The sequence below is a fragment of the Physeter macrocephalus genome, chromosome 1, assembly GCF_002837175.3.
Source record: "Physeter macrocephalus isolate SW-GA chromosome 1, ASM283717v5, whole genome shotgun sequence".
NCBI lineage: Eukaryota > Metazoa > Chordata > Mammalia > Artiodactyla > Physeteridae > Physeter > Physeter macrocephalus.
Genome location: NC_041214.2, coordinates 132353815 through 132372402, shown reverse-complemented (window position 1 = coordinate 132372402; position 18588 = coordinate 132353815). Strand labels below are relative to the sequence as shown.

General features: G+C 37.4%; 1 protein-coding gene across 1 annotated transcript in view; it reads left to right on the top strand.

Annotated features, from left to right (window-relative positions):
• The window catches only part of SAMSN1 (SAM domain, SH3 domain and nuclear localization signals 1), a 205982-nt gene that overhangs the window by 117238 nt on the left and 70156 nt on the right, over window positions 1-18588 (top strand). Inside the window, exons 7-8 of the mRNA XM_007100004.4 lie at window positions 3962-4088; window positions 5290-5642. Coding sequence (XP_007100066.3) covers window positions 3962-4088; window positions 5290-5642 — 480 coding nt within the window. The remainder of the gene's footprint in view (window positions 1-3961; window positions 4089-5289; window positions 5643-18588) is intronic.

The window sequence follows — 18588 nt, the reverse complement described above, 5'->3', positions numbered from 1 at the left end:
GCGCAGTGGTTGAGAGTCTGCCTGCTGATGCAGGGGACACGGGTTCGTGCCCCGGTCCGGGAAGATCCCACATGCCGCAGAGCAGCTAGACCTGTGAGCCATGGCTGCTGAGCCTGCACGTCCGGCGCCTGTGCTCCGCAACGGGAGAGGCCACAACAGTGAAAGGCCCGCGTATCGCTAAAAAAAAAAAAAAAAAAGCTGTGTGTAGATGAGGAAAAAAAATGATGGCAATATTATATAAAGGCCCAGAGGAATTTAAGCATTTAATTTTGAGAGAAAAGGAGGTGTCAGCATATAGGAGTTAGAGAAAAAACAGCCAAAAAAGGTGAAAGGGAAAAACAGGAACATGGAGTCATAGAAGCAAGAAAAGAAAGTATTTCCTAAAGGTCATCATGGTCAATATTGCTGAATATCAAGTAGTAATGGAGTTTGTGGAGTTCACTGGACCACAAAAGCAATTTAAATGGAATAGTAGAGACAAAAGCTGATTGATGACTACATGAGATGGGTTGAAAGGATGAGAAATTAAAAAGATTAAATTAAAGGAAGCATACACAGTTAACTTTTTTGAGAAGCATGCCTGGGAAAGGGAGTAGAAAGAGTGGTAAATAAAAGATTGTGAATTAAAGATGGATGAGATCAGAGCACGTTTGAAGGCTATTGGGAAAAGTCCTTTAAAAAGGAAGGTGATCGGGCTTCCCTGGTGGCGCAGTGGTTGCGTGTCCGCCTGCCGATGCAGGGGAACCGGGTTCGCGCCCCGGTCTGGGAGGATCCCACATGCCGTGGAGCGGCTGGGCCCGTGAGCCATGGCCGCTGAGCCTGCGCGTCCGGAGCCTGTGCTCCGCAACGGGAGAGGCCACAACAGAGGGAGGCCCGCATACCACAAAAAAAAAAAAAAAAAAAAAAAAAAAAGGAAGGTGATCAAAATTCAATGAAGAAGGAAGATGAATAAAAATGTAAACCAAGTTGTGTCACTCCTCTGATTAGAATAAAATATATATTCCTCAGCCTGCTTTTAAAAATCTTCCTTGAAGACTCCTAGTTAAATCTCCGGCCTCATCTCATGCCACTCTTCCCTTCTTTCTCTTCCTTAGATATACAGTAAGAATTCTCCCAAGAATTTCAGGTTTAGAACCTTTGCACAGGCTGTATCCTCTTCCAGGAATTCTCTTCCCTCTGCTATTTGCCTAGCTCGCTCTTTTCCATCAAAGTTTCAGTTGAAATGTTCTTCCTGACCATCCACTGAATCCAAAACGATCTCCAAATTTTCATATGTCTGGCTCCTTCTTGTCATTCAAGCCTCAGTTTCAGTACCCTCAGTGAAACCCTTCTGATAACCTAATGTAAATTAGTAACCCCCCATTCCCATGCCATCACCCTGTGAATTCTTAGCACAGCACTTCTTATGCCACATTTTATTGTTCATGTACTTGTTTATATGTTAATGGTATGTCACTTCTCTCTAGAATGTAGACTGTGAAAGCAGGGATCTCATCTTACTTGCTCAATGCCATATTCCCAGAAAGTGTGATAGTGTTTGGCATATAGTAGGTGCTCAATAAAAGTTTGTTGATTGGTTGAATGGTAAGTTTAATTTACAGGTCGGTCTTCTTAGAAAATATCTAGAAATTAAAAGGCACATTATGGAAATTTTAATCAAATTCAGTCCAGATATACAGGTAACAGATTAGAGGATTGTAGTGAATAACACTATTATCTTAAAATATACTGGAAGATTTCTTTTTAATAGAAAATCTTAATGATTCTATACCTCTTATAATAATATTAACTCTAATTTTCATGCATCGGGTATATACAATCTAATAGCAAGAGAAAGTTTTCCAGAAGTACTTTGCTATTAAAAAGTAGCCAGCCTACTATAAACAATTTACTACGAGTAATCCATTTGGTAGATAAAACATAAGTATGAAGCCAAGAGCATATTTACATTCAGCAAGCATTTATGAAGCCATGCACAATCCTAGGCATATTAGATTCAAAAATGAATAAAATGCAATAGACTGATCTCTAATAATTCAAATATGAGTTAAGTGAACAAAGATATAAAAGTTAACGATAAATACTATGTCTTAAAAAGGCTATAATAGAGTGTGAACAAAATAATGCAGGGCCAGTTTGTTTTACTACCTCTGGGCCATGGGACCACACATTTGAATTTAGACACTATTCAAAAGTTTCCATTCCTCCTAGGGGCAAATGGTTAATAAGAAATTCAGTTATCCTGGATCTAACATCTTTCCCCAAATCAAGTGAAAGTCTTTTTCACAAAGAAGAGGGAAAGAGAAGGTTATTTTTGCTGCCAGTGTTTCAAAGGAGCAATTAAGCTTTGTCTGTAAGATGAAGAGGTTGCCATAAGAAAAGAAGCACAACAACAAAAAATACTGTGCTCAATGGTTGTGCAATGCCAGCTCATTATTTCTGGGAGGGGCTAAAGATTAGAAAATCACTCTTCTTGAGTTGTAATAGACCTGTAAAGCTGAGTAACTCAGAAAGTACTGAAAAGGAATACTGGGGAAAATAATACAAAAATAAATAGCAATAGAAATCGTGGTAAGCTAAGCATGACCTTTGGAAAAAGAGGAAAATTTTGCATATCTAAGAAAATCTCATCACAGTCCTCTCTGCAAGATTAAAATGATTTCAGTATTTTTCCATTTATTTAATGCAAACAGGTATGGCTTGCTCTGACAAAACATCCCATTTCTTATTTAGGTATTATTATGCAGACAGAACATCAAGTTTATTTTGGTTGTTCAAAGTCATTCTTAAAGACCAAGAATAAGAACTAAATATAATAATTCGAAACGTTTGCATGCCAGAGATCCTTTTCTTCCAAATATTTCTTTGGGCTTACGTCTCTGACAAAGGATTGGAAAGCACTGTTATAAATACTTCTCATTCAAACATTAATGAGGAAGCAAATCATTCACCTTATAAAAATTGCAGTATCTATTTTGATGTCATTTATCAGCTGTTCTATGGAAAGAATGAGGCAGAAGCAGGCAGAGAAGTATTTCTGAATCCTGAGTTTTCTGGATGAAAAAGAAGTATTCCTCTATGCATAACTTCTTATCTTGTTAATACAACAGAATACAGCTATCTTACCAATTAGTATAACATTTAGCACATAAAGTATTAATTTCCAAAATATTTTGAAATCTTTAAAAGAATAATATCTTAAAACTAATAAGTAAAAGCAATATAAATACAAATTTGTCAACATTAAGCTAGTGAGAAATATTTCTGTATCTTCCAAAAAACTTTTGAGTCATTAAAGCAATGTTAATTCTTTTATCAATATTTTTTTTTGCCACAATAAACCAATGACTAAATACTAATGACTACGTACTGAAACATAATATAGAATGTTGTGACTGTGTTTTTGCTTTTCTCAGTGTGTATCTTTTAGAAAGCAAGAGGTTATTTAAAGAAAAGTGTATTGTTTGAAAATATTTTATACTTGAAATAAAATGCTGTTTTACCAGAAGTTTCCAAAAGGAAAATAAAATTGTATTCTGCTTTTTTTTTTTTTTTAACACTACTATCAGTCTATTCTAACACACGCAAGTAGCAACTTTCAATTTCTTGCTCCATCTACATTATGCTGCAAAGGACTTTTTCCTGTCCACCATTTCACCTTGAGCAGGGGTGCCTCATTTATAGATTGCTCTGGATTCAATCCATTTTGCTGCATTTTGAAGTAAAAAGAAAAAAAATGGTTAAAAAAATGCTCTGTCTTGTTATGACTGGCCAGCTGTAATATACTTTACAAATCTGAACCTGCAAAGGTGGTGTGCTTTCAAGTTATTGCTTAAATTGTCTCAGGCTACAGGTCAAGGTCATATTATTTAATTTTCCTACGTTTATGGTCTCGACACATTTTATATTTAATTTTTTGTGGAGAATGATTTGTCTTTACCCCGAGCTGTGTTTGTGCTAGGCCGTAAAATCAGGTGATGACCCCGTGGAATCCGTGGGCACCTTAAAGAGACTACAGAAACTGGTTTGGACCAAGAAAGCCAGGGTGCCGAGTCTGAATGAGATGAAACCTACGTCAATTAATCTCCGTAAGTAAGAACTCAATGAGCTGATAAAAACGTTTTGAGGAAGAATTGGGGTAGCATATATTAATGAAGGACATTTTGATAAGGCCTTAAAGTAATCATTAAACGTTGAGGTTTTTTTTGGGGTTTTTTGCCAAGTTATTTGTGAAACAAGTATCCTTACACTGTTCCTGAATTTCATCCATGACATTCCATTTCCCCTTTCCTTCAGAACCAGACTCAGAGGAAGAGTAAGAGAAAGCTATGTGTAAAGCTCAGCAAGAAAATAAGGGTCAGCATTGTCCACTGTTCCCATTCCTTGGCCATAGAAAACAGTATGATTCAGTTTTGATGTGAGTGCAGCTAATTGGCAGATCGTGACATGCAACTTTGATTTTCATTTATTTACAAGAATGCACTATTAATCATAATCTTTTGTTTATACCAGCTAAGCATTTGAACTTAAATATATTTGACCATATGACACAATTTACTAAGGGTAATATATGTTTCTATTTTCTATAAATGATTTATATATTAACAGAAATTTCATCAGACCCTACACTACATGCAAATATAGGTCTCACTAATCAACTTTATAGGACCAAAGATGTACCTTTTTCTTTTGTTTTCTCAGTCTTGTTCTTACTTTTCCAAAATATTTCACCATGAGACATACCACATGCATAAATCTCTTTCCAGATTGATACTAAAATAGAGAATTTTAGGATATCAAAAGAATTTCCAAAAATCTCTACTGAGATTTCATTCATTTAAGTAAGGCAAAGATTTGATGTGCTTCTTCATGATACTCTCTTATACACATGACCTCAAAAATTAAAAATATTTAAGAATAGAAACATACCATATCATGCTTATAACATGTGGGGAATTTTTTTTAATTTGTATTTTTTCTACAGTGTCTTTCAGTACACTATTTGCATGTGGCTCCCAGTCATTCCAGTGAAACTGGCTTTAATCATTATATATGCCTTCAAAATATTTTAGGTAAATCTGTTTTTACAAAACCAGTCACTTAATATATCAAAGACTTACCCTTTAAAGAAATGCTATTGTAAAACTATTTTGCGAAATTATATGACTTCCTGGTTTAGCCTGTGATGTTCATTCATTTCTATTATATAAAGGTAATTATAATAGGCATAATTTCTACATGTGCAAAATTATTAGACAGACTTACCTCTTATTTTTCTTTACCATTCAGAAGATGGAGATGAAACATTGATTTCCTGTATGAAATTAGCCAAATCCCAAGGGAAGAGAGTTAATAATGTTAGTACAAGGAGGAAGGAAGAAATGGAGATTAGATTGGATTCTATTTCTGCATCACTGGTTAGACCCAGTACTTCAACTGGATGCAGCTTGGCCAAAATATTATCCCACAGTGGAGGTGAAGTTCAGATGTGGAACAGCTGGAAGCCTTTTCCAGAAAACCCGCTGTGGACATATGTTGATTTCCAAATTGACCGGGTTGGACCCTGGGACAACTGTTTCCACTGCACTCATCACCCACATCTCAAGTCTTCTTGTACAGATATGGATCTCCCACACCCATGGGTAAGTTTGTAAACTACCCAAATGTATCATCTTATCTGGTTGTTTGTACTAGCAGGAAAGAAACAGATAACAAACATGCTAATCAGTCAAATTTATGAGTCTCTGGAAAGTTACCAGAGCTAAAGCTGTCTTTCCAAAAAGCAATGCAGCTCTTGTGACTTCTGCTATCATGTTACTATTGGACATGTTCCTTGTGTTTGAATAAACTACTGCATAATATTTTCCAGGGATTTCTTTTTAACTAAAGGAAGACAATGGATGTTGATTCAGATCAAGAAGATGTGCATTGAATTGTCTAAATTATTGCTGTTGTCTTGCAGTTTCACTGACAAATAATAGCTAATTTAAATGAGCATTTTCTTTGTGCATGCTATTCCTCTAAGCACTTCACATGTATCATTTCATTTAAATCTCACAACAACCCATAATGTAGGAAGTGTTATTCTACTATTAATTCCTTCCTATTTTACAATTGAGAAAAATGAGGTACAAAAAAGTAACAGGTACAACGTCACAGATCTAATAAGAAATGGAGCCAAGATCTAGAAACTAGACTAGGGATCCTGATTTTAGCTAATACATTATAGTGTTTTCCATATACTAAGGTAGGTCCTAGGCTATATGGTACAAGAGAAAGAGTATGGATTTGGACTTAGACAAATCTGGGCTTGAATCCAACCTCTGCTATTTGTTTAGCTTGGGCAAATTATTGAAACCTTTTAATTTCAATTTTCTCAATAGTAAAATGGAAATAGTAATATTAAACTCATGAGGTAATTGAGAAACTAAAATTAAATAACACAAATATTCTAAGATTTTAAAGTGTCTAATTTTTTTCAACTTGAACATAAGTTACTTATCTGCCTGGTACATTATTCTTTCCTTTAAAAACATTACCCTATCCCTTCAGACTCAGATCAAATACTTTGTCCTCCAGAAAGCCTTCCTGGGTCATGCCAGACAGGAAGTTCCTTCCTTTGAACTTCTAGATCACTTAAGGGCATTATTCTTTCATTGTATAGGCATCAAATACATATTGGTGTCACTATGTGCCAGTACAATATTAGACTGGGGACGCAGAGCTAAACAACACATGCACTGCTCATGTCTTCATGGAGCTTACCACACTCCACGCTGCAGTGGGATGAGTTGGACGTTAGTTTATTTGCTATAAGTAATTCATCTTTGTATCCACTGTAGTCTCTAGAATATTATAGGCACTCAATAAATATTTGAGTAACATTTGCTGACTAAATGAATGGAGTTTTAGAAACCAATGGACTTTGTTACCATAGATCTAGATAAAACTTTTCTTCTCATTCTTCTAACTGTCCCTATATTAATGCAATTGTACATAAACTCAGATATTATGTGTGTGTGTTTGTGAATGCATGTATTGATTTTGGTATATATACATAGTAATGTTTTTCTTTTTTATTTAGGTAGTTTGCCTATTTTAGTACATAGCTAAATGATTAAGTAAGGAGTTTTTATCTGCAGAAGGTCAAACATATCTGCAGAGTGCTCAGAATTTCAGATGATAGTGTTCAGCATTTGTGAACAGGAAAACCTCAGTGGATTTGGAGAGAAGGTTCAAGAACATGTTAGAGTTAAATTGGTTTGGTAAACTTAATGAGACCCCTTGCACTCAGGGATTTGAGACATAGAGTGAAAGAAGTTGGATGAGTGCAAATTATTATTTTTATATTCTACACATATATGCTATAATAATAGCAAGTAAAAAATCTAGTTTCATTTTAGCATAGCTGGTATTTTTTTTCTGTAGTAATTACAAGGCTATTATTTGGGTTATACTTTAACTTTCATTCTAGGGACGATACAGAAGGCAGATAGTGTTGAGGGAAAAGTCTTCTCAAATGAGTGTTACTGGGCTTCCCTGGTGGCGCACTGGTTGAGGGTCTGCCTGCCGATGCAGGGGACACGGGTTCGTGCCCCGGTCTGGGAAGATCCCACATGCCGCGGAGTGTCTAGGCCCGTGAGCCATGGCCGCTGAGCCTGTGCTCCGCAACGCGAGAGGCCACAACGGTGAGAGGCCCGCGTACCGCAAAAAAAAAAAAAAAAAAAAAAGTGAGTGTTACTTACTATCAATGACAGGTAGTCAGCAGTGACATTTTTGCAATTTTAAAGGGTAAAAGTGTGACCAGATTTTTTTCTAAATGTACCTACCTATACAGATACATTGGAGCTGGGCCTAAACCCCACATTTGGGGGGAAATAAAACCAATCCACGAATTAGTTTCTCGATGTCAGAAATTTCAGCAATAGTGGATTCCAGTGCTTTTGATCCCATCATTAAATCAGAGTTTTGAGGTGGCCTGAAGGTGACTTGTCTTCCAGACAGTCCTTATTCAGATACACCTCCCTGCTAGCCCACTTCAGGCTCACACTCTCAAAGCTGATTCTTATAGAGCTGGGTGTAATGCCAACGCTGACATCACTAGCAAAGTGAGATTGGGCAAACTCCTTACCCTCTTTAATGCGCAAATTCCAATTCGGTGTTGGTTTCAGACCCTACTCATCTCTTTTCCTCCAAGTGATTCTTTGCATACTGAAAATACCCATCTGTAAAACAAGGTTATCGAGGTCTGCTGTGCAAAGGCTGTTGGGAAAATTAAATGAAATGGCGTCAGGACTCAGTTGATAGTAGGTAATATTTATACCTATATCAAAGGGTCAAGAGGCTTGTACTGGGCTTGGAAAGGAGCAACATTTTACTCAGTTGAGATACCATAAACAAATTGAATCCAGACAGGGAAATGTATTATTTGTGAAGGACTCTTCACAGAAGTCAACAAGGGCAGAATGAGACACACATAGATGTTTAACATGAAGTTTAGTTGTGTGTAAGGTCTATGGGATCTGAGGAGTGGGGAGAGATATGTGATTACAGACTTGATATAAACTGAGAAAGGCAAAAGATGAGATTTATGAAAGTATAAACTCCACAAGAGAGATGTGAAAGGAAAAACTACTTAGGGATGCTGATCTTTTCTAACATCCAAGATGAGTGGTGTTGAGAGAGAATTTCAGATGCATCTTAAGAAAAGTAATAGTGGAGGTAACCAAAAATAATATTTGTAGCCAAGTGTTTACAATCAACTTACAAGGAGAGTGATTGAAGGGTATTTATGAAATCCTGCGTGCTGAGAACTTGAAACATCATAACAAAAAAGAGGAAAGTGAGCCATAGACTTAGTTGGGAATAAGGGCAAGAAAGAATAAAGTTTGTGTGTTGCAAAGGAGATGAGGTCTTCCTTTAAGGTAATATTAAAAGAGTAGCTAATATATTTTTCAAAATCTCGGATACTTTTTTCAGATTTATAAGAAGAAACTATTTATAAATAGTTTATCAGATTAAGAAATGGAAGTAATCTTGACATGAAAAAGGGGAACAAATATCCCTTTTTCCCTTCAAATGTCTAAAATGTTCCAGAATCTATTTTATAAAAATAGTGTGATATATTTTAAAATGATAGTAACAAAATCTCTTTCAGAAAGAAGGAAAGTCAAAGGCCTGAAAGAACAAAACAGAGACCCATGTATAGAAGAATTCAAGTGCAGTATAGATAGAAAAATTATAAAAATGAGAACCCAAATTACACAAAAGTCAAAGAAAAATGAGTGAAGTTTATATACCAAATCTCAAGGTGAGAAAATAAACAAAGCTCTACTTAAAGCATCTTAACATGCATAAGAAGAGGATGATAAGAGTGGAGCTGAAAGGTCTTATTGGAGTATTATGTGAACCCATCAAAATTGCACCAAAAGAGAAAGTGTGGCGAATGGAAGATTTCTTTACAGAACTGTTTCAGTGAGAGGAACAGGATGTGTGCTAAAGTTAACCAAGAAATAAAGGAACAAAGATTTTACAGTTAACCTTTCAATTCAAATGGGGAGTAGTGGATGCTCTAATTATTGACATAGAAAAATGTTCTTGGGTCCTACAGCCCCACTGCTAAGTGGTTTCAGAGTTTTAATACTGTCCCCCCAAAACTACTGATCTATGGGAGAGAGGTGACAAAACCAGGATAAGCTATTTGTGCCTATCTTCTACTTTGTCTTTCTATTCTCAACCTTGGCAATCTCTCCCAGTATCTCTGACTCTAGTCTAATCTACTTCCTTCAATCAACATAACATGTCATTACCAGATTAATCTACCAGATTAATTTACTTGACTAATCTACTTGATAAATGCTACCTGAATAATGATTCTGAAGCTCAAACCTAGTGTTACTGCTCCCCTTACAAACTTTTAAGCATCTCCCCAACACCTACAGGGTCAAAAGCAAACTTTTTGGGCTTCCCTGGTGGCGCAGTGGTTGAGAGTCCGCCTGCCGATGCGGGGACGCGGGTTCGTGCCCCGGTCCGGGAGGATCCCACGTGCCGCGGAGCGGCTGGGCCCGTGGGCCATGGCCGCTGAGCCTGCGCGTCCGGAGCCTGTGCTCCGCAACGGGAGAGGCCACAGCAGTGAGAGGCCCGCGTACCGCAAAAAAAAAAAAAGCAAACTCATTCACCTATTCTGCCTTCTAACTAGATTCTCACCAGTCTCTTTCACACACATACTCTGCTGTAAGCACAGTGATACCATCCTTTTGCCAAACACAATGATTTGTTTCCCATCTTCATAGCTTTGTTTATACTGTTTTCTCATTTCGATCTTCCTTTCTTCTCTACCTGTTTGATGAATAGTTTGGAAAGTTAAAAATACATATGGATGAGTAAGAATTCATGCGGTGCACTTTGAAGAAAAAAAATGTGTGAAAAAGAATGAGGATTGAGAGGACCAGTAAAAAGAGAGTAAGGAGGCACGTGGTTTAGAAAAAAGGCAAAATTAATTTCATAGGCTCTATTATCATTTTCTTTGTACATTAGTGATGTTAGATTCCTGACAAAAGTCTCTGTGTCCCACTGATGGGCGTATTTTTACTGGCCCAGTGAATAACACATACCAAGAAGACTGCTCCCGTATCCATGCAGAGGAAGACAGGCTATGAACCATGAATGCCTGATTCCTCATAGTTTAATGCCCTTGTGTTCAACTCTAACAGCAAAAGCTATTTGTCAGAACAGCTTTAAACTTGTATCTGCTTACCTTGGAATTACGGTGGTAGGGAAATAGAACAGGTTTTAATAAATGGGTCTGGACAACCTGTGAAAAGGAAGGCAGAGTAAATGATAATCTGGACTGAGAAATGCAGAAGGAAAAATAGGAAAATGTGATAGAAAAATACTTATTACAATCTGAACTGAAATTAATTAAATTGAGAATCAAGATTCTAAAAATAATTTAAGGTCCTAAATGAACAAGAACAAATAATTAATTATGAGTATTTTACGTGACAAATTTTTAATTATAGCCAATAATATTTGATGGAAGGAGAATTAACATGTACTCAAGAGAAGAATTTGAAAAATGGGAGATGCTGCAACAGCTTATTCATTCATTCATTTATTCATTCATCCATTTATTCACTCATTAGCAAACTCATGTCAAGTGCCTCCTAAGCCACTTAGGCTATGAATATGTATGTGGGAGGAAGAATCTACCATTTCATATTTATAATGAGTGTTTATGGGGTCTTATTTAAAAAGGTAAAAAGGAAAAACAAATAATCACAATCCTCAGTATAAAAATTCACTAAGATGGGAAACATATTGTGATATTTGTATATAAAATAATCCTGGAAAAGATCTGGCCAGATGTGCAAACACATTTGCATTAAAAAAGAGAAGTTGAGCTTCCCTGGTGGTGTAGGGGTTAAGAATCTGCCTGTCAATGCAGGGGACATGTGTTCGAGCCCTGGTCCAGGAAGATCCCACATGCCACAGAGCAACTAAGCCTGTTCACCACAACTACTGAGCCTGCGCTCTAGAGCCCGCGAGCCACAACTACTGAAACCCACGTGCCTAGAGCCCGTGCTCCGCAACAAGAGAAGCCACCGCAGTGAGAAGCCCGCGCACCCCAACAAAGAGTAGTCCCCACTTGCCGCAACTAGAGAAAGCCCACGCACAGCAACGAAAACCCAACACAGCCAAAAATAAATAAAATATTAATTTTAAAAATTTAAAAAATAAAAAAAGAAGTTATGGAAGAAACATTTAAATTATGAGACGTTATAATAATGCAAGATATCAGATTTATGGAAATTATTTTGGTTGAGTTTGAGGAGAGTAATTTGTAAATGTTTATGAAATGTTTAAACGTATTTTTCTAATAAAATCTTGTATAATAAATATAAAGATAAAATGAGAAAATGTAATTGCTCTGTAAGTGTGAAGTCTTATTCTAGAAGTCCAGGATAACTAGAGATATTATTAAATTAGACTTTTGAAGCAGGGCAATGTAGAATGCAAACGAATCAAATTATTTGGGCTAATGTTTGGCTATTCCCAGTTACACAAACCTCATGAATATCAGTGAAAATAACAGACCTGTGATCTAGTTCTAGAGCTGTTATAGAAACCAAGAATCCCTCTTTTTCATGAATTGCCCTAAGGGTTTTGTCCTACTTCTCTCTTTGTTTTGTTGTTGTTTTTTCTCTGTGCTTATTTACGCAAGTGCATCAAATTAAGGAGAAAGTTGAATTGGTACTCCCCAAAATAAAATCTTTCTAAAGTCTTCAAAAAATATTTGTAATTTAGAATAGCTCTTGTGATAATGATATAGGACCCATGATAATCAATTATAACTACATTTTGGCTTCTACAAGAAAGTTGAAATTTGCTTCTTTGGATTCTCAAATAGACAAAGGAGGACAACGAACATCAATCTGAAGGGGACCCAGTTATACTCAATGAACATGGGAGACCTCAAGTGCCTCCTTACTGAGAACCTAACTCTTTTGCGTGGTTCAGAAGAATAAAGCAAATCACTAATACTGGACATTGGCCTTTGGGAAGAGAGAGGGCTAAATGTAAAACATTTTATATAATGAGCCTTGGAGAATGCCCCAAATATTGGTAGAATTTCTTTTGCGGCAGAGAAGCAAGCTCAAAATTCAAATATTGCTAAGCAAGCTAAAGACAAAGTCATATTTTGAGTGTGCAGCATAATCTGTCAGAAGCTATGTTATACATCAAAGGAGCACAGGTTGGAGCCAGGAGAGCCAGTTGTGAGCTCAACTCTGTCACTTACTGGGATCTCTCTGGGTCAGGATGCTTAATCTCCATGGCCTGCTGCCTCCTCATCTTTAGAAAGAGGGAGAGCTATCAATGATTTTTAAGACTCCTTTTTATCTTCAGTATTTGGGCTATGAGGGTACACCAAGGAAGATAAGTCTTATGTGCAGAAAGAGATTAGTACATAAAGATTTTCTTTCAGCTTTTTCAAAGCAGCTCTCTTCTCACTTTTCAGATGCCCGTTGTTGACCTGATTTCTATCTTTTTTTTTTTTTTTACATAAGCTATTTTAGGTTTGGATTTTTATTTTTTATTCTTTTTCCTGACCAACTACACTTCCTCTGTCCTGGCTACTTCCTCATGTTCTGAACCAGCAACTATGTATGTGAATACAGACTTCACCTGGGATACAGCCAGGTTCTCCTGACCATGAAAACTTCTTCATGAACCAAAATGTCTATATTTCCATTCGCAGGAACTAAGAAGGTTTCTGCCACTCAAGAAGAACTATTTTAAAAAATCCTTTTGAATGCCATCTCAGAGGACAAAATCCTGCTTTGACAAATGGGCGGGTGAAGTTTAAGTAGAATTGTGGAGGGTGGCAGAAGAGCAGAGGCCGTGCAGTGTGAAGGGTGCTGGGCTGGAGTGAGACATCCTCTTCTGCCACCATCATCCATCTCTCTCTCTCGCTCCCTCTCTCCCTCTCTCCCTCGCGCTCTCTCTCTCTTTCTCTCTCTCTCTCTCTCTCTCTCTCTCTCACACACACACACACACACACACACACACACTAGGTGGCACCTTTGAGATCTTGTCCTGATCATGCAGACATGTCGATACAATGACAATCATAATCTCCATTGATTTAGCAGTTGACTATATTTCAGGTGTTTTTATACATGCTATCTTTGTGTTATGATTCAGTTAGGTGGTATTATTATTCCCATTTTAAGGGTAAAAGATATTAAATAATTTATGTAATGTAACAGTAGGTTGCGGGACTAGATTTTAAACCCAAGTCAGTAAGAGTCCAACGTTTTCCTGCAAAGAGCATGACTTTGTAACTTTCGAGATTAGGCTAGTAATGTATCTATACTTTCTCATCTGTGAAAAATGAAGACGTTAGTTCCCAACTTTCAGTATAAAATGAAATGATGCATTTGAAAGCGCCAATTCAAGATAGGGGCTTAATCACTTAATAAATAGAGTCTCTGCCTTTGAGATGCAATATAACTTTTCCCACATTTCATTTTATACTGGCGCTGTGAACTAGGCAAAACATCACTGCCATCTTACAGATGGAGAAATTGAGGCTCATGAAGATTAAGTGAATTACCTGAGGTCCCACAGCAGATGATGGCAGAGATGGTACTGAACATAAACCTCCTAACTCTCAGTCCAGACCTCTCCTATCACAAAGTTGTCTTTAAATTGTTCAGCAGAAAGAAAAATAAACATGGTGGCAAAGAGGAGCTGTACATGGTGGAAACTAAGAGTATGGGAGCCAAAGAAGCCTAGACTTGAACTGTAGCCTCACTGCTTACTGTCTGTGTGATTGCTAAGTTACTTGAATTCTTTGAGTTTCAGTTTCTTATCTATATAGGCATAACGAAGATTTCTTTGTGGAGTTCTTGTAAAAATTGGATGTAAAATGTTTAACTATACCTGACACACAGTTAGAACGTAATGAAGAAGAGCTACTATTTCTAGTGACAATTATTACTATTTAATTACAATTTTTAATTATGTGTTTATAATTATTTACCTTTCATGCAGTGAAAAACAGCATTATGTCTACGATACATCAGGTATTGCTCTGGGCTGTGGGACCACAAAAATGCCACATCTGATGTCAGAGTCTCACCGTCAATAATTCTCAGCAATTTTGTATCATATGAGATAATGTTGTAGTAAATGTACATTTACTAGTTTTCACTAATTTTTAAGATTTATAAGTATAGTTTGCCCAATTTTCTCCCTATAGATAAGAAAGCCAGAACTGCCTAGTTCGGGTAGGGTGAGACCCCGCTTATAGCTTCTCGGAGGTGCCCTGGTGACCCCATGCTTGTGAATCTCTGAGACATGCAGACAGAAAGAAGGTGGGGTTCAGGGTACAGGTACGGGGCACCCCATTGCCCTTTTCTGACTTCCCAAATTATCACCGTATCAGCAGTGTCTTACATATGTAAAACAATTTTAGCTTTTTAAAACTCCTTTCATATATTTTGTCATAGCCATATCACATATGCATGTCATGATATTTTATTTTAGAGTCAGAAGATGACTCCCAGGCATATCACACCTTTTTCATAAGAGAATGAAAAATGAAGGAAAGAAATTCATGTCCCCTTTCCTTCCTATGAAATTGTAAAGCAACTGGTTGAATTCACCCTTAAAGCCCTTATGAATATTCAGTGTAAGATCTTTATGCATCTCATGGTTCCCAGCTATTAAATACAACCACACTGATGAATAATTAGATTAGAAATAGGGCCTTTTTGCAGTTCACCTCAAGCCCAACCCAAAGCCCAACCCCCATCTCACCCACTGAAAGGGATTTTTAGCCAGGGTGCAAAATGGATTAAAGTCAGGAACTCATTTATTTATTCCCTCAACAATTTGTTTTGAAGTATTTGCATTGTTCCAGGTAAGGAAGATACAATGTTGAGCAGAACAAACGCTGCCAGCCTCACTGTCCAATCAGAGACAAAAATAGAAGTAACCACACAAACAAAAATGAAATGGTAACTTTGATGAGAGCTATGAGAGCCACATGGCTCTATGGAAGCCTATATAGGTAGATTTGATCTAGCTGAGGAGTCAGGATACACTTTCATGGGTGATGACGATTGAGCTCAAATCTGATGTAAAAAGCAGGAGTTAACTAGCCAAAACGAGGGAGAATGAGGGGGCTTTCCTGGTGGCGCAGTGGTTGAGACTCCGCCTGCCAATTCAGAGGACACTGGTTCATGCCCCGGTCCGGGAAGATCCCACATGCCGCGGAGCGGCTGGGCCCGTGGGCCATGGCCGCTGAGCCTGTGCGTCCGGAGCCTGTGCTCTGCAACGGGAGAGGCCACAACAGTGAGAGGCCCGCGTACCGAAAAACAAACAAAAAAAAAAAAAAGGAGGGAAAATGAGAGTCAGCATGGCGGGTAGAGAAAGCAAGAAGATGTGGCACAAGGTAAGTACAGATGCAGTACAAGGAAAGCAAGGAGATGCGGCACAAGGGAGGATCAGACCACTTACGGCCTCATAGGTTATGCCAAATTTTGTTGTTCATCTCCTAAAAACAAGGGGAAGCTATGCAAGAAGTGTTTTAAGCTAATGGCTTGTGTTCTTTGTTTGTTTGTTTCTTGTTTAGATGCTTAAGTTTTTATTTTGAGAAGAGTGCTTTCCATACAGTGATGAAAACAGATTGGAAGAGAAAAACAGATGCAAGATGATGGTGACTTGAACAGTAGTGGTAGAAAAAGAAGAGACAAACAGTTCTCAGGCTTGTAGACGTATGTCTCCAGTATACACATTTCTCCAAAGGAAGGAAATGTCAGTTTTGAAAGCCATCTTTGGTCATGCAAACCAAAAAGCCCCTTTCACTTCAGGACATATGGTCACAGATGATGACGGAAAAGTGATACAGCGACGTGACTGTACATTCCAAATCTGTCCTTTCATTTTTAAAACTTAGACGCTCATAGCCACCACAATGGCTTAACGGAATCATTACCAATGAATAAGGAAATTTCATCCATTTGCCCCCTCTGACTCCACTTGGACATAGGCCATTGTTTCTACAAAGAGTGGCTTGGAGCCATGCAAGGTTTCAAGGGAAATTGGCCTTTCAGAGGGGCATAGGAATAGATAATGCATATTGCCACCATAAAATCTCTAATGAATATTAAGGGTGGCTTTCATTTGTGGTGATTGAAATGAACTCATAAATTCTCTCTCTAGGATGTGGGAATTTTTTTCCTCCCTGTGGAGAGATTTAATGGATTTGTGGCATTCTGGATGATTTGGCAAGAAATCAGAGGTACCTACGCAGTCACCCACAAAGGGCACTTAGTTTCTTGCATGGGATAGTCACCACCACAAAACATTTTCTGTAAGAACCCAGAATGATTGATGCAACACACCGTCAGTGATGACAAGGTGTCAACTGAAAAACTAGAAAAAGAAGTGGTTAAAGACACCACAGCAGCTTTGAAAACAAATTTGACTTTTAGAGAAGGGTTATTTCCTTTTGGAAAAAAGTTAGATCTGCCACCTGCAAGAAATTTAGATCGGTTGTTTGTGGCGAGGGCCATCATATTTTGAGGCCACTGAGAGCCCCTACTGCTCTCTGTATGGAGTAGATTAAACTGTTCCCACACAGTGATAAATATATCACAAAGAGCCATAACAGGAATACAGTAAATTGTAGCAGTTAATGGTACAATTTCCAGTTAAAACAATATTCTTAGGGTTTCTTTCGCCAGTCCCCATTTTATGTGTGTTGTTTTTAGATAAGTTAATTTTTCACATTTGCAGAATCAATATCTTTCAAAGCTTTATAAAGAGTGAAAAGAATTAGAGGAAAGAGGGGATCTTTGCAAGCTGTGTGGGCCTGGGTTAGCAGAACACACTCTGAAAAGTGCAAAAATAATCTGTGAAAACAGCAGATAAGGATTCATATTAAAAATATCATCAGCTCTAAATTTTCTGTACACATGGAAAGAAAATGGGGAAATAACCCAAAGCAGCAATTACCCAAAAAGCATTCAGATTTTACGATGGAAAATGGCAGAGAATCTCTATTCAGAGAAAATAACTTTTTAATGCTCTTTAATGCTAGACTTTCAATTTTTGAAGTAAAAAGGTAATTTTATTCTGTTGGAGGAGTGTATTCCTTTGTGGAATAAATCTATGATACTACTTTTTTATCCCATTAGTTAAGGCATTATGCAAGAAATTAACCCAAATGTCCTGCAGTCTATTTATATGAAGGATTTATGGCTGTAATTTAAGACACCAGATTCCTTTCTGACATGGGATAACAAAGCTTGGTTCAGTGGCGAAATTTTTCTGAGTGTAGACTTGCTTCTCGATTAGGATTCCCTTGGATGGGAAACTTCTTCGTTTGTGAAGATTCTGATTTGGAGGATAAGCCAGATGGTATAGGTTGCGATTTCTTCAGCTGTAAAACAAATAGGTAAGACTAGGTAACCACTAATATCTCGTCCAGGATAAATATTCATGAATCAACTTTGTGAAGGAATAACTAGCAGTTGTGAATTATATTAAGCCATCATCTAGGGAATAGGACCTGATTCCCATGAAAATATTCCCAAACTCAGAGCCTTATATTTTAATATGTAAAATGGTGAGCACCTTTTATTTATTTTTATCCAACTTTAAAATAACTAGGCAGGAGGAAATGTGTAGTGCTCTTCCAACTTGGATGTCTTGCCATTGCATGCTTACTAGAACTCAATGCTGCTTGGATGGGAAAACTTGATATACTTCTATTTACGAGTGGGGTTTAGGAAACTCATTCTAGATGAGAGTTAGAGGGTTTGGAAGCCTGAAGATTTGAAGGAGAGAAAAGACATTGAAAGAAAGAATCACAGTATGTCTGATGATTCCAAATAAAACAATCTTCTTTAAAATCTGGCTAGAGTATTATGGGTTTTTTTGTTTTTATTTTTTGTTGTTGTTGTTGTTTGTTTTTTGTTGGTTTTTTTTTGGTTTTTTTGCGGTACGCGGGCCTCTCACTGTTGTGGCCTCTCCTTTTTTTTTTTTTTTTTGCGGTACGCGGGCCTCTCACTGTTG